The 24,131-nt window shown below is 35.4% G+C and overlaps 1 protein-coding gene across 3 annotated transcripts in view; it reads left to right on the forward strand.

Annotated features, from left to right (window-relative positions):
- Positions 1–24,131, forward strand: part of DPYD (dihydropyrimidine dehydrogenase) — an 825,900-nt gene that overhangs the window by 378,146 nt on the left and 423,623 nt on the right. For all 3 annotated transcript variants that reach the window (XM_089919140.1, XM_022553288.2, XM_089919145.1), the window contains one exon: positions 16,362–16,546. In XM_089919140.1, the coding sequence (XP_089775266.1) occupies positions 16,362–16,546 (185 nt within the window). The remainder of the gene's footprint in view (positions 1–16,361; positions 16,547–24,131) is intronic.

Genomic DNA, 24,131 nt, shown 5'->3' on the forward strand with positions numbered 1-24,131 from the left:
GAAGTGTCCACTGTGAAAAGAGCTATGTGTTTTCATCTTCCAGAACCTATTATAATTTATCTTCCAGTTAGATTGTAAACCCCAAAAAGGCATAGACTGTACCTTTATAGTAAGTGGTAGTCCCAACAGTGGCCAACATATTATTATACCCATAATAGATGCACAATATATATTTGTGCATTTGACTTGACTTGATTCACGTTAAGATATAATTTTATTACACCTAGTTGTTATTTTTTCCTATTGTGGGGTCAGTTTGGTTTACTTTTCTTAGAAAGCACAAATGTTAGACAAGCAGTTCTGTTTTTCTATTGCTATTTTCCCCTGTTTTGGCATAAATTGTTGTACTCTTTATAATCCAATAAATAGGACACTAATTAGAGTCCCTCTGGTAGAGCAGCTTAGAGCAGGGGCTCTGGAGCCAGGCTGCCCCGCTGGAAATCTGGCTCCCTTAGTCTCTTCATACTTTGTGGTCTTGTGGTCTCGATATTTTAAGAGGGAAGGTTATAGCATCTACCTTCTAGAGTTATTTTAACAATAAATAAATTAATAATATATGTAAAGCACTTAGATATATGTCTAGCACATAGTGAGCATCTCTTAACATTTTGGATATTATGCTTGTGTAACAAAATCATATTTTAATAATTAAATTGAGTTATATTACACCCTTATGACATTATGAATGTTGTCTAGGCATAAAAGCATTTGAAAATTAGGACTTCATTTGGGGCCCTGCAGGCTTCGTCCACATGTCTTTATAAAATAAGTGAAGCAGATGCTCTTACAATTTATGATTTTTTAAATGAGAAGATATTTCCTACGTTTGGTTATTTTTATTTACAGAAAAAAGATTACACAGCTTGTAACTGTATCATATGTTTTAAAAATGTGCTATTATCAATTCTGATGATTTTCATACCATTGAGAGGAATTTTCTTTCAACTAATTGTTAGTAGTTAGAAAACTCCATTTTATGTTTTCATAAATCAAGTATATAAAGAGCAGAGGATATTTTTAATATCTTTGTTTTTTCCTCTTAAACATGGTAAAACTGGGCCAAATTTTTGGTTTGTTTGCTCACTTTTATCTTAAGATGGAAAGAGAAGCACTTTAGAGGATACTAAGCTTGAGCTCTTAAGCATTTGAAAATTATGGTATGAGATAACTAAGATTAAAAACCTTTGTTTTTTGGAAGGAAAGATAGGATGAATGATGTGTAAAACTGACTCAGGATAATGCTTCACAGCACTGCTCAGGAGAGCAAATCACAAGGTGACTGAATTCTCTGGGCATAGCAGGGAATGCATAGCTTTTCTTCTAGGAAAGGAGTTTATACACTTCACCCAGTGCCTACATTTTCTTCCTGCTTATCTTACTAGAGACAAGGAAACATGAAGCCCAGTTCTTTCTGAAGATTTAAGGAAACCCTCAGAAAGCAACTTCCTTCATAGCATTAGTTGCAATTAGTTCCATAAGGGAGTGAGATGTTTTTTTGTGGGGGAGGGGGACGATGGTGGAGAGGCTTTAAAATTGCTTACCAGTTCCCTCAGAAAATTATTTCAAAACCTCATGGGGTAGATAAAATGTTCTGCCAGTACTAGCTTCAAGTGTAGTTTGATTCACTTGCCTCCTACCCTGAGAAAAGATGCAGGCCATGGGTTAGTTTGCCTTGTTCTGGCCTAAGCCAGAGCTAGAAATTGCTATGTAGGCAAGAAATGGTGTGCACTAGATGAGTCAAGTGCCCAATAATAATAGTTACCTGTGCTTGAAAGGACATGGCATCAGTATGTTTGATTTGGTTTTTTCCTTATTAAAATGTTACTTATATGCTACTTCTCTAACGGAAGTGGGAACACTGAGGCATTTTAATAACCCCTTTTTTTTTAACCAATATGTTTCATTTTTCAAACAATAAAGTATGTCCTTCAGAAGCCACTCATGGCACTTAGAGATTCAGCAAACTTTTCTTTGAACAATTGTCCACTCTTTGTGGCCTTCAGCTTTCATCATTCCTCTTCTGCCTTACCAAAAATAAAGAGGAAGGGGAAGGAGTGGAGTACCAAGTTGAAAATTTGTCATAATTGGTCAGATTATCCCTGTTGCATGCATTTTTATAAACAAAAATGTTTACAATATAGTTTCAAAGAACAGGTTAAGGAATACTGCACTTTATTGATAGATCGGAGAACTTTTTAACTCATGGCACAAATGTTAGAGGCAGGGCCTCACTAATGATTAATACAACTAAGAATGGATGAGAAAGAACTGAAAAATAAAGTTGTCAGCCCAATGTAACTTATGGATATGTTACAATGCAGTAACTTGCGTAGAAGTTTTCCTTACATACATTTCCAAACGTGCTGGAAGGGATTTAAGAGATAATGTATTCTAGACTCCTAATTTCACAGATTTATTTGTTTAGCTAATGACTTCTGATGGCCTGCTATTCCAGGCCCTGGGCTGTATTCTGGGGATAAAGTGTGGAAAAGGTGAATGCAAACTTTGCCTCCAGGAATGCAGTTTAATAAATTGTGCCGGGAGGAGTTTAGAGTCCTAGGGAAGCGCAAAACATAGTCTGAAGGTTCAGAGAAACTTCCTAGAGGAAGTGGGTTGTAAATTGAAGGCTGAGTGATGTGTAGGAGTTTCCAGGTGGAATGGGGGTGGAAGGGAGGGAGCCACGGGGAGATTATGCAACTTGCTCAACACCATACTGTTAGATTAAGTAGTCATTTTACAGTCATTTTTAAAAGCTATATTAAAAAAAACCAGCATGTCTTTAGAAAGTTGTCATCAGCCTACTTATTTCATGCATGTTCTCATCTTTATAAATGAAGGTCTGAATTTTGCATTTTTATTTCTAAAATTGAACTTTTAATTTTATGATTTTTACTATTCATTCTCTCATTATTTTTCATGCAATGAACATTTTATAATATCCAAATATGTTATAGGCCCTGTCCAGGCACTAAGAATACAAGCATGAGTAAAAGAGAGTCTTTGCCTCCCAGGGACTCATAGGCTAATGAGAGAAACAGGCATGTAAATACATAAATTGTAACATAATGTGCTAATTTGAGATGATAATTGGACTGGGTTTTAGGGCTTGAGTAGGAGTTTCTCTGTTAGAGGGAATATTCATACACAAAGTACAAGCTGATGAATGGCCTCAGGTGACCAGACAATAGTGAGAAAGTTTGTTTAGCTGGAGCAGATGCCGTATGGTAAGATAAGGTGGGAAGTGGGTAGGGGTAAGATGGCAGGAAATTTGGCTACAAATTTATGTGGAGTTAAGAGACTTATATGCTAAGCCAGGGGTTTTGAATTTTATCCTATAGACACCCAGGTGAAAATGAGGGGGTTTAAATATGGGAGAGACCTTTATGTTAATGAGGTAACTCTGGTAGGTGATGGATCTCCCATCTCTCTGCTTAGGTTTGCAGCATTTGTAATATTCTTCAAATAGTTGGGAGTTAGAAACCATGAAGTCACCTTTGAGGTGGTTCATATCAGAAGACAAGTGTGTTTCCTAGTACTGGATGCCTGAAATAAGCAAAGTTACTCACCAGTCACAGGTAAGATCCAACAATTGCAGGTCCCCTGTTGGGAAGCTGCAGCAGTAAGATTTTCAGTGTTCAGGGAGGGAGACAACCTGTGCTCAACTGGGCAGCTGCCAAGCTATAGGCTTGACAAGGGTGTGTCATGCATGCCTAATTTCTTCTTCCAGATCCACTAATTATAATTACTGAATTCAGCTTTTCTAAGAGAGGTAAGATACAGAGAGACACCACGAGCGTTATACCAATAATTGTTTCCCCACATGGAAGGGAGCATCAGGAGTATGGAATAAGCATGTTGCTCCAAGGTGGCCTGGGATTAAGACAGAATAGTATCGATCAAACCAGTTAAAAGACTTGTTGTCAGTTTGCGTGGCTACTAATTAAGGCCCAGATTAAATTAAAGGACATAGAACTGCAGAAGAACATTCAGAATCCAGACATATTTTTTACGTAGACGGTCAGGGTTTGGTCATCTGATAAAGGGGTGGAATATGGAGTATCTAGCATGGGAATCTGATCAGATGTCCATAATGCCTACAGAACTCACAAATGCAGCAGACAGAACAGATCTGAGGGAAATGGTGATGTGTGTCATTTGGATTTGCTAATCCATTCAACAACTGGAAATAGGACTAGAACTAAGAACATTCTGATTGAAAAGAGACATTAAGAATCATTATCTATCATTTGTCTGTCTTTTCACTGTCATAACCTAGTGCCCAGAACAGTGGTTATTCATTGATTGAATTAATGAATAAAAGCTGTTATAACTTGTACTTTAGATAACAACTTCTTAAAAGTATGATGAAAGAGGACATGTGGTATTTGGAAATCCAGAAGGATCTCACCTACCATATTATGAAAAGGAAAAAAATCAGCTTTTGTTATTGCTGCTTTTTAGGTGGTAAATATCGTTGGAGGACATGGCATCAAGACAGTTTTAATCCATGGTTCTGTACCTTCCCCCTTTCACTAATGCAGTTGGTTCCTGATGCTACCGTTTCATTTCATAATGCCTGAGTAATAAAAGATTGATATATCCTTTGTATCGTTGGCCCAGTGATGAGAATGAATCCTTTTCTAGTCCTCCCTGTACATTTTAACTGTATTTTAGGCAAGAAGTATTCTCAGGAAACCAATAGTAAAACTGTACATATTTTCTTAAAAATTGTCCTGATTATCAGATTTTTTTCTGGCTGAAAGATTTATTGTCTTTCTATTATAGAATACACTGTGCAGAGTGAGGATAAAGTGGTAGGATTTAAAGCAAGTACTGGCATTTCTGCAGAGTAACCATCCAAAATAATGGAATCTTTGCACAGTTTTTCTCTGGAATTATTTTAAAGGGGTGAAGGTGATGAGGAGGGAGGTGAAACTGATAACAGTGTTGAAAGTGACTTGGACTCAACATCACATCACTTACAACTGCCTTAGACATCCGTTTGAAGCACAACATGATATTTCTGTAATTATTTTACTTCCCTCTAATAACTGCATAGGAATAGGTTTGTTTCCCCAGTGAATAGCTCTGTTCAGAGCCTTCCCTTATCTTTGTTTTCCAGGTTTCACTAGTGGTTGATATCATATGCATTCTCACAGGGAGACAGTGGATAAATCAGTACTTTTCCGTCAAATCAAAGATTACATACAAGAAGTAGAGCAGTGGCATGTAACAAGTTTTGCTGGGGAAAGAAGGTAGAAAATGGACAAAATAACATAATTGTTTCAGAGAACAGAAATCTTAAACCGTAGGAAAATGTTATTCAACATAGAGTGAGCGAATACGTGTCCAGAGCTTTGTTTACCATAGCCTATTATATTTGCCTTTTAAATACTAGTTAGCTTATGGTATACTAAAGGTTTATTCTGAAACCAAATATTCTTGTGAAGTGTTAAACTACAGTAAGCTGCTGCTGTGAGATGTAAAATCAAGATGTAAAATTTAGTGAAATTATAAATTTAGTAATGATGTAGATTTTATACTCATGTTCTTAGTAATATGTATTTGGTATTACAGATTAGTTTTGTTAATTACTTTGCATTTGTATTCTTGGCTCAAATCACAAAATAAGAATAACAGTATACCTATTTAAAATAGTCTTTGGTTAAATTAGATATTGACCTACATACATGTAAGTTGTAATTTCATCAGTTGGAAAATTACATTGGATCATATTTAATAGATAGCCCCCCAGTATGGAAGCTACCCAATTCAAATGTAATGTTCGCATGTGATTTATTAGGTGTCCCGAATGTGCTGGCATTGCTGGAGGAGAAGCCAGCACTCACTTGAACATACATTCAGAGGTCTCACCTAAGCTTTATATGTTCTAATGCTATCCAGTGCCAACCTTTTTTCCATGCTAGCCATTCTTATAATATTTTGTAATTATGAAGCTTTTCAAATGTTTTCAAAGGACTTTCATTTACACAACCATTTTTTCCATACAAGTGCATGAAAGAGTGTCAAGCATATTATGTTCAGTGAACATCCAATGATTTTCCAAGACCTCTGAAAAGCATATTGACAATTCACTTTGTTTAACATGGCCCAGTGTTTTCCCTGTATTTTCACACTGCTGCCAAATGAGCTACTACATCACCAGTATCATTGTATTACTCTCCTAGTTTAGAATCTAAAATTATTCTCCCCTGACGGTGAGATTGAAACAAAATGCTTCAATTTAATTTTAACACCCTTCTAATCTGCCCTCCTACATACTTGTGGGACCTTATTTCCCATTCTTTCATTCTATATTTATTGAGTTTACAAGATTCTGGGTTAGGTTCTCCTGGGTTCACACACACACACACAATACATTGTCCCTGTCTACAGGAGCTTGCAGTCTAATAGAGAGGGAAAAATGCAAAATGCCATTAGGTAGACTCAAGGAGAAATAGGTAAACTGCTAGCATAACACACAGGGTGGAGAGATGACTTCCAGTTGTAAGCATCAAAGAAGTTTGTATGGAGGCATGGCATTGGTAATAGAGATGAAGACTGGACAGGAATTAGGAGGCTAGAGACGGGAAAGCACATTTCATCACAGTGAACAGGCTAGATACATACAAGGGGTAATTCCTTTGGCTAGATCATAGTGCACACACAAGAAATAGTAAAGGTGGAGAAATGTATCATTGCTAATTCACAAAATGTTTTAGTGTTAGGCTAAAGTATCTGAATTTTCTTCTAAAGTTGGTGGGTACCTGAAATCTAAAGGGCCATGTCAATAAAATATGTTCCCCTCACACATAGAGGGAAACATAATTAATTTTGTGTCTCCTTTTTGACTCCTTCTCTTCTCCTATTTCAACCTATACACCTTATATACTCTAAATTATGTTGACAGTACGACTGCAGGGTAATTTATTCATATTTTAACCCAAAGTACCCGGCACAGTCTCAAGGGTTCACCGAATGAATGGCTAAATGGATGAATGAAGAGATGGGTAAATGTTGGGATGAATAGAATGAAATGATTGCTTTATTCTAAATACTGCTACAGAAAATTCACAGTAAAGATAAAAGTCTATGAAAGCAATGTTTTTGTAAAGTATCACATGAAGACCAGCAAGTCCTCCTTCTGTTGAGGGAATGGTCAGATGCTTGATACTTTCACTTGCATTGAAAATAGTAGCTTCCTCCCTGGTCACCCTGCATTTACTCTTGCTTCCTTATAATCCTACCAGAATCAGCTTTATAAAGAGGAATTACATCATTTAATTCCCCTGTTCCAAACCCTCCAGTGGTTTCCTACATTATTTAGAATAAAATTCTTCCCACAGCTTATGAAGCCCTCCTTGATCAGGCCTCTGCCTATCTCTAGGCCCCCTCCCCTCTTCTCTTGCTTGCTTTCTTCCACGCACATAAAGCCTCGCTTCTACTCTTCAAGTGCATCAACTTCAGCTCATTCTAACTCCTCTGTAACAGTTCCCTCTGCCTGGAATGATCTGCCTCAAGGTCTTCACATTGCTGGCTCATTCTTATCCTTTGTTTTAGTTCAGATGTCATCTCATCAAAGAGCCCTCTGTGCCCCTCCATCCCCACCATGATCTTCCATTTCTCAGCCCCCTCACCTCATAACACTCTCATTGATATATCTCTCTTCATAGCCATTTTCACTATCATATAGTTCACTTACTTGTTTACCTTTTATGTTTAATCTTCTGCCAACTGAAATGTACATCCCACAAGGAGAGTTCCCTTATCTGTGGTTTACTACAGTGCCTACAGCTGGATTTAGTACACAGCAGACAATATTTGCTAATTGAATGAACCAATGCAAGCTAGTGCCATATTTTTTTCCTATGCAATCATTACTAAAGTCCCAGAAGAACATCCTGTATGCACCACCTTGCTGTCTGTGCCAGATCCTTTCTCCTTAACCCCTTTTATTCTGCCTTTTGCCTTCATCATTTACCTACACATGTCATCTTTTTACTGCTCATTGAACTCCAGATCCCCAAATCTGGTTACCTACCTTACATTTCTCTTGTATCTGACATTTCTTGAAATGATCACTTCTTGGCTGTATGGCTCAGAAACATCTTGATTCTCATGAAACTCTGATGATTCCTCTTCTGGCTTTAGTTCAGGTTGTGATTGCTGCCACTTCAAAAAATAAATGGTTCATTCTATTTTTACCCAGGTTTGTGTTCTTTCTCTAGAATTTCGTCCATCATATGACTATATCTAATCCCAAGGTGTAGGGCCCTCTACTAAGGTCTAGGTGTTTTATCTCCAAATGCCTCTGAAGGTATTCCCAACTGGTACAGCTGTGGTGGATTTGTAGTTAGGTTCAAATCCTGAGAATGTGATCTGTGTAACTTAGTCTCAGTTTCCTCAGCTATAAAATTAAAATAATACCTATTCTGTGAAGATCCAGAGAGATAACATATACATTGCCTCATCCAAAACCAGCCACATGTTCCTGGGGCACTCGATAAATGTTTGTCATTATTATCATCATGAATTCTATTGAATATAGCCTTTGTCAATACCAAAGATAGTTCTTGACTGCATGGTAATACAACCAGTACTCTATATAAAGAAGCTATATTTTTGAATCGTGCATCTACTTATGTGCTAAAATTGTTTAAAATAAATTCTACTGTATGTTTTAAGTTTGCACTGAAGTATGCCTACAGCCGATTGACAAGGAAAAAAAAGTCATAAGATGGATATCAAAAAGTAACATTAATGAGCTGCTAAAGCTAAAATTACAGGAACTTATGAAATTGGTTAAACATAAAAACCATTAAACTGTTTACTGAAGCTTCACAGATATACTGCAGCTAATGAGCATTTCTGCTATTTAAATAAGCCCAAATTGAACACACATTACATGGATACATAATTAGTCATGGCAGTCAAACACACATAGACTTACTTTTAAAGCTCTATTTAGGGAATCTTTTCCATTTGATTTATTTTGTTAATTAAAATATTTTTCAGTATTCACTTATATTTTAATAATATTGTTTTCACAAGTAGTGTAATTTACTTCTGGCTTTCTATTTGTTTTTATTTATGCTTTAAATGCAGCAAATGAGGATTTTATATTAAACATTTTTTAACCCCTTTCTGTAGTTATTTATATCACTTGATGGTATCATCCAGCATTTTAAAAAGTTCTTTCACTGAGAAGTATACATAACATATTTCAGTAGCCTTTCCACTTTTTTCACTGTCTCCTAATTATCAAGAGGTATTAGGCACCCAAATGTGCATAGAATTATGATGATTATGGTCCAAATCAGATTAAAGGATGATCTATTCCTTCAAGGAGTTTGTAGTCTTAAGTAGATGGTATCATTGAATATAAATAAGCAAATCAAAGTGCAGCATTTGGGAAATCCAACTGAGAATTTGAAAACAATCCCCATATATTTTCCTCAAGGACACTGACCTCCTTGAGGAGATCTCTTACAGAGAAAATGAAATCAAATCTTCAAGGAGTTTAGTGTTTTAAATAGATGGAATTATTGCAGAGAAATAAGCAAATCAAGGTGAAGTGCTTAGACAATTTTAATTCTGAATTGATTAGTTGGTCAGTTTAGGAAATGAGAATGAGACTCCCTATAGAATACAGGTAAAACAAAAGGAGTTGCTACAGGCTATTATTGACATCCATCTTTTGTATTTAACTTGGGGAGTCTAAGCTTATCTTGGGCATGGAGGGAAAGAAAATTAAATCTGTACTTTTACACTGCCTGAATTCTACAAGCATATCCAAACTGAGCGTTATTTAGCCATAGCAGTAGGAAAGTCAAATAGTTAAATCAGTCAAAAGAAATTAGCCAATGCCTATTCTTCTCTAATCAGTGTGTTTGTCACTGTAGAGACTTTCTTTAGAAGCTTTGGGAAGCTTTTGGAAAATACTTGGGTTTCTTCTCTACAATGAGCTGATTCTCTAATTGTGGAAATAAGACCTACAAGAAAGATAATTGCTGCCCCTTCAACCCCAATCTGCTTCATTTTAATTATTCCCATGGTTCCCAATAGTGAAACTTTAAGAGACTGTTTTTGTCCTATTCCTGGCTTTTTCTTTCCCTCACACCAAGGGTCAGTGGCAAGGAGAGCTTTGGAATGAGAAATAACTGGATTCATATACTGGCTTTACCACCTCTTGGCTGTATTTAGGATGCTAATACCTACCTTAAAGAGTTGTGCTGTGGTCTAAATGAGACTACTGTATGGAAATATTCATCATCATGTCTGCCTCACACAAGGGATCAATGAATGCTGATTGTTTTCCTTAACGTTCTTCATTAGGTGAGGATGATATAAATGAGATGTTAGGAGTAACTAGGAGAGAATTTCCTCTGGTTGAATTGTTAGAACATGGTAACTGACTGCATGTTGAGATAAGTGGAGAGAAAAGATTCAAATATTATGCCAAGACTAAGATCTATTTCTACGTTTTTTTGAGAAGGAAGAATAGGAAAAAGCAGCAGTGAAGGTTAAAGAGTGATCATGGAGACAAATGGAAAAGCGCAAAGTGTGGTGTCATTGAAGCCAAGATAAGGGACTTTTATGAGGAGGAAGTGGTCGTCTGTTGAATGCTACTGAGAAATCAAGGAAGACAGTGCCATGCGTAGGGTGAGACAGTTGAGGCACTGACCTGCCCTTGCACGATCTTGAGCCTAAGGACCTTCTTAAATCTTGTTCTCTGGGTGTCTCACCCCACCCCACCCTAGTTCCTGAAGTGAGGTGATGACGGGAAGGGTCACTGGATGTGGCAATCTGGATCATCTTAGTGATAAGAATTTCACTGAAGCTTTGGTGGTCACAATGAGTAGGAGACATGAAAAAGTAAGCTTACTAATAATTGTGAAATGTGAAAATCCCAGAGGAAGCTTGTGAACTGGGTTTTAGATGTGACAATTTAGAAGGGACAGTAGAGCATCCACATTGGAATCTCTAACAGGCAGCTAGAAGTGTCAGAAAAAAAAGCAGAAGGTCGTGTTTGAGGTCATTTCCAGAGAGATGAAGTTAAAAGCACAAGACAACTATAATTTCTGACACAGAAAAGTGTAGTAGACAATATTTGAGAGCTGGGAAGAGGATGATGACAAGATGAAAAGGAGCCAGATAGAGCCTAAGGACAGTTTAAAAAGGAGAGTCCGGATAGAGTAGCATTCCGCAAATCAGAGAAGGAGATCAAAATTACCCTGATTCGTCTATTGGATGCTATAGAAAGGCAAAAAGGAAGTCACGGAATTTGGTGACCGTAGAGACCATATTTTCGTAAGAGGGATACACTGGAAGGAATAATTGGGCGGTAAAAAATGTAGGTAGTGTAAATTACTCCAGAAATTAGATAAAAGAAGATGTAAGAATGGCAGTGAGAAGAGAGAACCAGGTTAAGACCAGTTTTTCAACATAGGAGATGAGAGAGGAGAATATGAGAAAGGCAATAGTCTAAAAAGAATCAGAGATACTTGAGGTTCTGTAGGATCAGGAAGGTACAATATCAAGGTTGACTTTTGAGGGGTTTACAGAAAGAAAATGATGAATTGGCGTTGTCCGCTCCATTGTGTTTGGGAATGGACAGCATATTGATTCGAATACTCAGAGGCAGAAGGGAGGTGTGAGAACAAAGCTCGTGCCAACCGGACTTGATATACTTAGTTGAAGGCATTCTGTGGTTCTGTCCCCTCCCTACCCCAGGTTATTCTATTTAAACACAGCTCTGATATCCTGGCCCTGTAATTAGAATTTATTTGCTCTTGCTGAGATTTTGCTTTCAGCTCTGATTTACTGAGATTATTGCCTCAGCTCGCCTTTTTGTTTCATTGTGCTTTGGTCCTCTTGGCTAATACGTTATGTAAAATTAAACAACAAGCACGTTGATGAATTCATCTGTTTTCAAGATATCATTTTATTACAAATGTTGAAATTTTTTATTCCCCCCATTGTTTTATAGCATCTCAAACTCTCCAAAGAATACTAATAATCGTTCTTCATTATGATTTCTGTTGTATTGTTTTATTGTTTATGGAGAATTAATTTATATTTATGTACTAAAATATAACATTCTTGACATCTTTTTATAAATACTGAGAAATATACTTGTCATATGCTTGTGGGTTTCTCTTCTACATATATGACAGCACAGCTACATCAGTTTAATTGACCTTGGCAATCTGCATCTGCCAGTGATGTGTCCCTGAGGGACGGTTTCTGCAATTTTAAGCTGTGGCTTATTGAAGAACTTGTGTGTCACAATACAATTAAGTCTATATAAAAAAATCATCTCATGCATAACATTAAGTTGACTAAAAGTTCCTATTTCAAAACCATTTCTTGTTTTAAAGCTACCTCAGAGTGTCTTTGTTTTTTAAATAAGCTCATTCGAACATAGTAGTGATTAAAGCAGAAAATTAACATAAATCTTGAATGTTTGGTATGAATTAAGGATGTTTTCATTCCTTTTAAAGACTGCATAAAATTCCAGGCACCATAACATTTAACACATTTCTATCCCATTTGCAGAATAATATAGACTGTGAATAAGCACGTTTCGGGATTCTTTTTCAAGTTCTTTTTCTGTTCATCTATGGAACTACCAGGACATATGCTGCAGTCTCCAGCAAGATGCAATCTCATGGAAATCTGTGGGGAAACTGTGTATGATCATAACAGAAAATCCCTCTTCCCCCACCCCCATTATTTTATAAACAAGAAAGAAAATAATACAATCCTTCTATTACTATTCATTTAACACTTCATAGGATATGGCAAGCAGTTATTTGGTTTGCAAATGTAAATATACATTTTTCATCCACTTATGCTTTCATTCCTTCCAAGCTAGATAAAGGCAAAACAGAAGATATCCTTCTGAGACTTATTTTTATTGTATTCCAAGTTAAACGTATCAGCAGAGATGTAAGAGAGCTGTGAGGAGTCCATAGAAGGATAGTTACAATGACGAGGAGGATGAAAGTCCCTCTAATAAGAAGCAGCTAAATAAATGAACTCCTTCCTGACAAATTATGAATAAAAGCATATAGATTTTTTTCACTGAATCCTTAATTTGAGTTCTAAGTTAAATACTTTGGAGCTTTAAAAATATGATTAAGTAATAGAAACAGCTACATTTCAAAAGAGTCATCAAAATCATGAAAAGTGCTATTAGGATCCACAATCAGAATCAACAAAGTTTCAAAAAATTAATTAATCCCCTCTCTCTGTCTCTCATGTTTAAATATTGAGTCCACTGTGCCTACAGGGAAATGATCCTAATCATTTGATGTTCGAGTTGTAATGAATAGTCATTCTTGTGTTAGCTGCTTAGTGCCACTGATTGAAAACATTTCTGACCCACTAAAGCATCGCTTATATTCTTATAAGCTGTCCGTGTTCTATTTTTTTCAATTTTTTCAATGCTCCTTTATCATTTGGACAAAGAAAAAGTTAAAATATTAGATATTAAAATGCAAACAAATGATCTCTATTTTGATTGATGTAAGCTTTGCTATACTATTTAATAACATCATAACCAATTGCTTGATCTCTCATTTTTTCTATTTATTTCTTAAATGAAACTATGAACATGTGAAACTTGAAGCCCTCTAAAAAGAGTAGGGGGAAAATTAAATAGGTGATTTTCAAAAGGGGGCTGAGATAATTTTTACTGTGAGAGAAAAATTCTGTTTTGGAATACAGTGTCATAGTTATTTGATTATTTGTGAGGTTAGTTGGTTGTTACAAATGATAGAAAAATTAAAAGTTTATATTCAGGTCTGACTGAAGCTATAATTGAGTCAAATATTGAGGAAAGAGAGCATATTCTAAAAATTAAACATGAGTATGTATGAATGTTTAGAGACATAAAGTAATACAAAGTGTATCCAATGGAAAGACCCATGAGTAGAATAGTGCTTTTGAATGCACAAATAAATATTCCTAGGTTGGCTTATAGTGTTGGTGCTAAATATTTTAAGAAATGCAAGAATTACTTATTAAACTTCTAGCAACGTCTCCTATTTATTGACTGAGTTAGTGATAGAGCTCTAATATTAAAGTGAATCATACCATATGCATTTGTAAATCATAAAAAAGTTATAAAGCACGTTATTCATGAACTTCAACTTAATTCAGCAAGTATTTATTCAGCACCTACTATTTAAGGTGCACTGTACTGAAGAGTAGATTCAAGTTTTGCGAGACCTGAAGCCTATATAACTTGAGGACTTTCTATAAAAAAGAAAAAAATTACAAATTCAAATTTAGGCCTTGAAAGAGGCCCATGCAAGTGAGGGATCCTGAAGCTTAAGCTTCAATAACTTCACAGTATATATGTCTTTGACTCTAATAGCTGCTGTGGGAAATCAAAGATAACTAAGGCATAATCCCTGCATTGCTCAAGCTTAGAGTGAAATCTGTGCTAATCTTCAAGGATATTCTTGTAAAAAAATGAGGAAAATGTATAAGAGAGCTTTGATCTCCTAGTGAAATAATTTTGAATTTCTTCTCATTTAAAAACCATCTTTATTTCAGATCTCTATGTAGGACAAGGTTGTATCAAAGTCTTGGACAAATAAGGTCATTTCTTATACAGGAGAATTATTTTTTATCCCTTGCATGTGAGTGTGTGTGTGTGTGTGTGTGTGTGTGTGTGTGTCTATACCATTCAATGATGGTGTGTTACAGTTACCATTATTATAATAGGTTGAATTGATGAGCCATGCTCACTATCGATGTTTTGCAACTCAGGTAACTGTCAACAAATGGTAGTGATGATCTGTTATGCAACGGGGAACAAATGCTAAAGGTCTCTTTTCATGTGACCTTTAAAGACAATAGAAAAATCTTCTCAGAATGCCATTCTGTATTGAAAATAATTACATGAATATTTAATTTTACTCTCAATGAAGGGTGAAATTGCATCAGAGATACAAACAATAGAAGATTTTAAAATAAAAACCTGAGCATGATGGCATTGATCCATCTACTCACCCATCCATCCATTGAATTGAGTGTCTCATGTTTTAAATGCTGTGCTAGGCTTGGTGGCACAGTGGTAAGCAGTATAGCATGGACACATTCTTGTTCTCATGGAACCTACAGTCTTGTGGGAAAAACACAATCAACAGTAGTCCCTTAATAGTTTTCCAGAATTCTAATATTCTTCAAGTAGAAAGCTACAAATATGCACCAGTGTTTATTTTATGTTTTTTTTCTATTATTGCTCAGAAAAAAATAATTTTAGAATAACATGGTTTGGCTATTTTATTTTAAACTTAAATTATTCATTGATTCAACAACTAATTTTTGTATTCTAAGAGCTTCCAATATTTTCTCCTTTTGTTTATATCGTTATATTTTCTTTTCAATTGGAGTAAAAAATAACTCCCTTAGTCTATCTTGAGAAGCTGTGCTTAAAATTCATGATATGAGTACCTGGAAAGAACATTTTATCTTAAACACTGGCTCAGTTTGCTCCATCATATATGGTACTGTCTACCTTTCTTTATTTCTTCTCTAGATCGAGCCCTTAATCTAACTTATTTTCTTTTATCTCTTCCAAATATCCAGATCGTGTGACGAGTGAGTTTCCTTTAGGTAATTTTTCTTAAAGGGACTCAACCTCTTCCTTTTCCTGACATGTTTAGATTCATTGGAACACAGCATATTTAGCAGATAATTTAAATCTCTTTTACAGAGCAATTTCCACAAGGAACTAATGTTAATGGTTGCATTTGTAGATTTTTACAAAATAAAACAGAAATTACTGGCTAAATGTAACTGTATTCTGGGTCCATTAAATCGCTTAACATTAAGTGTAAATAATTTGATGGAAACGTAGAAGATATTGTCTTGTTTTGTTCATAAAACGTGCTGTGAAAGGAAGAGATTGGCAGTTGATTCAAATTCACAATATAACTTGCATCTATGTTATACAGGAATAAATTTGGGTTCATAAGAGTAGTAACAAATTTGTGAAAATAATGGTCATGGACAAAGTTTTAGAAAATGCATTTTATAACCATTAGAATATTTAAAGGACTGTAGTCTGCCAAACTTCTTACACATAAATACCAGATCTGAAACATTGCCCAAATCTGTGGTCTTTAACACCTACATGTGAGTTTTATTTTGAATTGGTTAAGTCAGTACACTTTGAATGTGTTGTTAACTAAGATATTTCATTAACTTTCCATCTTTATGGTTCATTAAAAACAGTTGCTTGAATCCCTAGAACAATAATTACATCATAATTTTTCTTAATTTTCAAATTATTTTTATGTGATGCACAGATTAGTCATTGCCTGTTGTCTTTCACTTTTTTCCAGTAAAAGAAGCCTTGAGCCCTATAAAATTTAACAGATGGGATCTCCCAGAAGTAGATCCAGAAACTATGCAAACCAGTGAACCATGGGTGTTTGCAGGTGGTGATGTTGTTGGTATGGCTAACACTACAGTGGAATCCGTGAATGACGGAAAGCAAGCCTCTTGGTACATTCACAAATACATACAGGTAGGTGTTTGCCATCAATTTCAGTTAATTTTTTCCAATGGATAAGTACTTCTTTATTTTTGCTACTCATTCATATGAGCATTCCTATAAGGTATATAGTAACTATATATGCAATAGGTCATATACATATTTACTTGGATAAATTTTTTTAAATGTGGACTGGATAGCAGACCTGTTTAGGTGACTGAAAATTCATTTATGCATTTCTACCAGTGGAATACTATGAAGTTATTCATCCTGTATTCAAAATATTTATCAATGCTTAAAGACATAGATAATACATTTATCAAATCTGGATGATATGCAGTATGATATAGAATCTATATTCCTAATAATCTTGCACAGTCCAGAAAATTATGTTGTCTGTCCGCATGGATCAGTGAGTTCCTATTCACTTCCTAAATTATATGCACCTAATTGAAAAGAAAACAAAAATTTTATAAATTTCAATTGTAATTATTTTTTCACTATTTGCTGTTATGATACAAATGCAGAATGTAAAAATGATAAAATATAAAGTTAAGCGTACTCTGGTACAGTAATTTTGTGCTCTTGGGGAAAAAAGCCATATCTACTAGATTTCAGTTGTCTTTTTGACAAAATGCTCTGTTCTTTTCTTGCTCTATAATTTAACTAAATGTAGACACAGTAACCTCATTTACATAAAATGTTTCTGGAAAAGTTTGCTCTTGTAAATAAAATCCTTATTTTTCTTTCCTATTCAAGAAAGGCTCTAAATTCACGATATAATTCCTGCCTCCCTTCTTTTGATTTCTTTGGTTTCTCACATGCTAGCAAAATTCACTTTGTCTTTAATGTTTCCGTTTCCTTGAATATTTTTCTTCCTCTTTGTCACCACCATTTAGTCTATTCTGGTTGTTCTCTACTCTTTCTGTAATTCATCCATGACTACTTACTTACTAGGTAGGGCCTGGACTTGGTACTGATTACATCATATTTTTTATGTTCAGTTAACCAACCTACTCCCACCTCACCTTGGCATCTCTGAGTAGTGGGGCTTGATATGTTGCGATCTGGGCCAGAGGGTGGTGTGGTGTCCCATAGAGGTAAAGCTCTAAGAATGGGTGTAAACCACAGTCTACTGGTTGTGCATAGAGACAAAGGAAGCAGTGTTTTGGGCAGATGATAAGTCTAAGACTAAGAATTCTGTCCAAATCATTCATAAATCAAAAGGGACTAGGCTAGGAAGAAAAGGGGAAAAGGAATGAAATTTTAACAGACAGAAATCTGGGAATACAAAGGAGACATGTCGGTAGTGGTTTTGGCTCTAGTTGCTGCAGCATCTGTATTTTGGAGAGTCCGTATGGCCTCAGAAATTCACAGCAGGAACAGTTCAAGACAACTACCCAGGATGGACTCCTGCTTTGGCTTTTTCACTTTTTCTGTCCCAAAACTTATCACTCTTTTGATTTTCTCATTCTACTCTTATTTCTTATTTTCATAGTGTTCTCCCAAGGCTCCTAAGTGTGTAACTCCGTAATCTGTTATCTCCAGTAGGGCATTCCATGATCCAGCTGTCTGCTGAACATCTTCACTTGTCTAAACTACATTTCAAATTCACCACTCCATTTGGATATATATCTTACCTATACTTCAAACTCACTTCTTTTAAACCAAACATGATCTCCTAAACTTGTTTCATCTCCAGTATTTAACATTTCTGATTCCTAGAGTCAAATCCTCTACATCAGTGGTCCTCAAATTCTGGGTTACTCAGGCTAATAAAATTTTCAAAATCAATTTGGAAACCAGTATAGGGCTGATTGCTTCTTGTTTTGTTGAGTAGCAGCATTAAAATAAACACTCAAACACATGAAATTATAATATTTACTCACATTTATTAACAAGAAAGTTTATGAGAAAAGTAGGAAACAGCACAGTCTCAGAACAGAGATAATTCTTAAGAAAACACAGTTGAAAGATTTATGCTAGTGTGTTCACACACCTATTTTTCTCATAAAACAGCACTGCTGTACACACCCTTATTTATGAGCTATTTATCTAAATTTTCTTTTTTTCTTTTTTTTTTTTTTTTGCGGTACGCAGGCCTCTCACTGTTGTGGCCTCTCCTGTTGCGGAGCACAAGCTCCGGACGCGCAGGCTCAGCGGCCATGGCTCATGGTCCCAGCCGCTCCGCGGCACGTGGTATCTTCCCAGACTGGGGCACGAACCCGTGTCCCCTGCATCAGCAGGCGGACTCTCAACCACTGCGCCACCAGGGAAGCCCCAATCTAAATTTTCTTTTCTTATCTCTCTCATATATGCCTGGTCAATTCTACGCCTGTAAAGACTTTAATACACTTATTTTAATTTGCTTATTTTTTGTGTGAAATACGATTTTGGGTTGACCAGACATCTCACTGACCAGTCTGTTAACTCCTTGAAGAAGTGAAAGTAGACCCAGGAGAAGGGAAAAGGCTTTTGTGCTACACCAGATAAAACCTAGTGAAGATGTGAATTCAGTTTGCATAAGTGAAAATGGTGGGAAGGCAGAGATGCTAGAGAGATTTGAAACAGTAAAATTGAACATAGGCAAGTGGAGAATGGCGTGTGCTATTGTTTTCTAAATGTTTAAATCCATTTGTAGCTTTTAAATTAAGAGACATAGAGAATGTTTACTATATTTTATGATGATGGTGGTTTTGTAGTGCTTCACAATTATCATTCAGAAAGATTCTTAAGGGTATTTTTTTTTTTTTTACTTCACTGTTATCTTTCTACTTCCCTGAACCTGATAAATGTGTGCTGATAAAAATGAGCAATCATTTTACTTAGTTTCCACTTACTCATGAAAGGAAAGACACAGACTCTTAGGTATTATGAAAACAAAGTGCATGTGCTTTAAATATATATTGCTAGGAATTATAGTGTTTAAAATATAAAAAAATTAAAAATTTGTGACCAGTAAAAGTTTTGGGTTTGGCTGAAGAATTCAGATTTGTCAAAGAAAGTATTGAATGACATTTTAGAAATGCAGTGAAAACAGAAGGCAGATAAAATCTCTGTCAGGTAAAATGAACACTTTCACTATTCTGCGAGGGTGTTGGATACAAAGTGCTAAGCAGTTATGAGACTAAAAAGGAACATATAGACAAGGTAGGATTTTTCTCTCTTTACACTGTCAGTAACTTAGTTCTGGCCTCTATCACCTCCTAAAATTGCCCCCAATTTCCCCCTGTCAAATCCAAAGCCCCTATGCTGCAGCCAGAGTCATCTTTCTAGAATGCAAATTTGATCCTAATTTCCTCACTTTAAACCCTTCAGAGGCTCCTCTTTATGCTCAAGATGAAGTCCAAACTCCTTAGCTTGTGATACCAATTTGAATTTCCCCTAACACATCAAGATATCTCCTACATCTGGGCCTTTCCTGACTCCACCCATTTCACCTGTCTGTATCCCGCTTGTCCTCCAGGTTTTGCTTCCTTCCCCTCTTCCAGAAACACTTTCCTTCTAGTGTATTCTTTAGCATCCTATGTTTCCCTGATTGAAGCCTTCTTACTGGTCTGATGCTACACAAGCCAGCGGCGTGCTAGTTTACTAATATACCCTCAAAATAAAGAGCGTATTCATCATTAAATAGGAAAAAATGTAGGGATAATTGATTTTAAAGGAATTTAAAGAAGAGTTAAGAAAACTAATATATTTGTTATATAAGTTAATTAGCACTGTAAATAACTAGTGTTTTCTTACCAATGTAGCATTAGTTTAGAAAAATTTATATAATGCCTGAAGTGTATTCATGAATGAAGGTTTATAACACCTTGTCTTATGTTATACTTTGGGGAAACATGCAACACTAGACAGTGGACTTAAAAAAATGATTTTATACATACATTATAGTATTAATTCATACATGCAATCATTGCAGCTGGATATTTAGAATTTCTTTGAAATACACTTTTTCAGGTAAATGTGATTATTTAAAGACACACATGTTGGGATTTCAGTAATTCCCATAGTTATCTGAAGTGAGCTTCACTTAAATTTTATTAGTTAATTTAATCAATTACCACTTATTGAGTACCAGCTGTTGGGTCTAACACTTGACTTTGGGAGGGTACCAAAGTGAATAAATGAGGAGAAGTATAATAGAGTAGTTAGAAATTTGAGCTCTGAACTAAACAGATCTGATTTCAACAATACTTTCAAACTGTATGACCTTGGGAAAGTCACTTCATTGCTCTAAGATGTGGTCTTCTTAGGGGTAAAGAAATGATTTATTAATAAAGGAGCAATAATAAAGTTGCTACCCTATTGGGTTTCAGGGAAGAATACATAAGGGAATTTATGGAAAGTTCTTAGTAAAGAGACTGAGCTCTAAATATTTATTGTTTGTGAATTATTAGAGATTATTCCCTTTGGACTGTTAAAATGGTATCAGAGAAAAATTATAAAATAGGAGATTTGAATAGAAAGTCAAAGTATAGTATTTTAACAGATGACGATTGAAAGAGGCTGTTTCAGGTCATGATAAGAGCATTTTATCTAGCCATTCATTTATGCATCCATATGCATCCATCTGTCTATCTGTGTAGTCATTCATGCATGGATTCATTCATTCATTCAGTAATCAGTTTTTTAAAATGGTGCTTTACAAATAGTTATGGAAGCATACATATAATACACAATAACAAATGCAGTAATAAAAAATGTAACGACACGAGGCAGTATGGAAGAGTTAATGATTGATTCTGCCTGGAGGTGGGTATCAGGATATGGAGTGAGCAGACTTCATAAAAATCAAGATACACGTAAAGAGGGAAGATAAGAAAAGCTGGAAGAATGCTGAGTGATTTGAATCGCTGGAACTTAAAGAAGCCTACTGGATAAGATTGCATAGCTTGCCCACTGTGCAAGGGCTACCCAAACAAGGGTACCAGTTGGCTGAAATCCAGACCAAGCTCCACTCACCAAACAATGGCATCTTTTGCTGTGCTGCTTCTATTCAGAGGCAGGAGTGCCTTCCTTGAATTTTCACAAAGGTGCTTTCTGCCTGCTCCCTAAGCCTTGCACCTGTGCTACAGCTTTTTTTTTTGTTGTTTTCACCAGAAGGCAGTCTGAGCTAGTGGAGGCCCTGAACATGGAGACTATATAGGAAAAATGGGAGAAAGGATCTGGGGTTTATTATATTGGGGTTAGAACATGATGAGAATACCCAGTTTGGGAATTTAATTTGTAGTATGTAATGAGGCAGGAATGTTGTAGGAACTGTTTGAATAAAGAAGTGATAGTGTCAGATCTGGAGTTTATAGAGAAAGAAATATTTTTCATTTTGTCAACATTTCCCTCCTTGTAAGTCATTATTTTAAAATATTAAAAAAATAAATAAATAAAATAAAATAAAATATTAAACTTGCTCTTCTTTAGTTGTACTAATAAGTGATCCAGTATGACTTCACCTCACTTGTTTATAATACTATGATATTAGTGGAGTCCAGGCATATTTGAGTTTTCTTCTTTCACTTAAATGAGAATACTGACTATCTAAGACAACTTTGACAGTGTACCCAAAGAAAGAGTATATAACTGAAAGAATGACTACAGGTAAACAAAAAAAAGCTATAAATTTTCAAATTTGCACTTGTACTTGTATCTTTGTAATGGATTTATTTAACTAGTGTGTGTGTGTATGTGTCTGTGTGTGTGTGTGTGTGCATGTATGTGGACAGATGGATAGATAAAAATTTCTGTAATAGGAAAAAAAAGAAATTAACCACATTAACCCATCAGCCTTCCTTCTCTAAAGGAGCTTATAATGATGTTTGAATTCAATTATTTCATCCATGTGAAATAGTTAGAGAAAAATATATATGACATAATAGAAAGCTAAATTTACTATAACAAATAAATGCTAAATTAGTCAAAGAACAGAAATCAATGTTGACTAGAATTATTAGAGAAGACTCAAAAGAAGTAGTCCCTGATTTTTATCCTCCCTGGAACATGCTTTTTATATTCACTTGTCAACCGTTGAAATAACAGCCGCTAATTGTTTAGCATCTATCATACATTGTACAGTTTTTGGTTATAATGACCCTGTTAAACAGGCATCATTATCTATGTTTCATAGTTGGTAAAAATACTTTACCAACTTTACCTCCTTTACTTTAGGCTCAAATGATAAACCTATTCAAGGTCAGTATCCTGTTAGAAATGAAGCCAAGATTTGAACACACAAATGTCTAGCTGTTAAGTTCCCCTGTACTGGACTACTTCCCTGGTACTTTTCAACTCTGGAATCTTAGTTTTCTTGCCAATTAGCAGCAGTCCTTGATACCTTCCCCAACAGTATGTGTCAAAATTTAAAAATATAATATTGCCATAGAACTTCTCCTGAGGGTTCCTCTGTAGTTTGAAACCAAAATTAAAGATTGTGATTGGAGGCTGTAGCCTTTGTATAACTTAATTCTGGCCAAAAATATACCTTAACCAGAATAATTAAGTGTATAGAAAAGTTCTAGGAATTTGAACTTCCCAGAGAAAGAATATAGAGGGGCAGTTAGCTCAGTTAGTACGATTAAAGGCTATTTAATTATTAATTGGAGTAAAAATCAGACATTTAATTATATAGGTAAATCCAGAACATTTATCAATGATAAATTGGTTAAATCTAGAACATTTATTTAAAAACACAGGAGGACAAAAAAGTTATCTTGTCCTATGAAACAGTTATCAATAATTGTTTGGTTAATCCGAAAAAGTTAAAATGGGGACGTATAAAAAGGATATACACATATATTAAGCATATCATTTTATTTTAATGCATTAGATATTTTCTCATTTTCATTTCTCTTAAAAAAATAAGCAGGGCCAAGATCTTTTCAATCCAGCCACTGGAGTTCTAGAATATTTCTTATCTAAACCTAACTATAATATATTGTCTACAACTTCCATTTTTGTTTTTAAAGTGGAGCCACATTTTCAAGGAACATACATAGCAATTGTCTGGGTTTTTATGATTGCCCTGAAGTCATTTCAGTTGTTTCTGTCACACTTAATTTGACAGCAACTGTTTTTCAGTAACTCACCTTTTTATCATATCTTTTGAAAACATTCAACTTAGTTTTCACAGAATCAACCCTCTTTCTTTTCACATTCGTATAGCTCATCGATTTATATAATTTTTATTTACACTTTGAGCCAACACAAATGGGGTAAAGAATGTACAACTGACTCTTAATAAGCACACAACTCAACAGGTGGAGTAGAAGGTTCATAGGCACACAGGAGCACCCCACCCATTACAAAGATTCAGTACTCCTTGGCATTCCTTTGTATATCTCAGAGAGGAAAAGGAGAGAAGAAACTAGTCTAGTGAATCTGTTTGGTGCAAAGAACTTGGTTAAGAGAGTGTAAAAGGTGCCTATGGTCCTACTTTACCAAAGAGGACCTTAATACCTTAATACCAAATGTTCTTTACAAAAATACAATCATTCAGAAGATTCAGCACTTTGTTCTACTATTGACATACAAACAAAAATTTAGCCACAAAACGTAGAGGGAAAAAAGACTATATGATATCTCACCATGCTATGGCCTTCTCTGAGAACTTGGAGATAGAATA

The sequence above is a fragment of the Delphinapterus leucas genome, chromosome 1 (assembly GCF_059928025.1).
Source record: "Delphinapterus leucas isolate spDelLeu-1000000601 "Yukka" chromosome 1, BTC_Dleu_Yukka2, whole genome shotgun sequence".
NCBI lineage: Eukaryota > Metazoa > Chordata > Mammalia > Artiodactyla > Monodontidae > Delphinapterus > Delphinapterus leucas.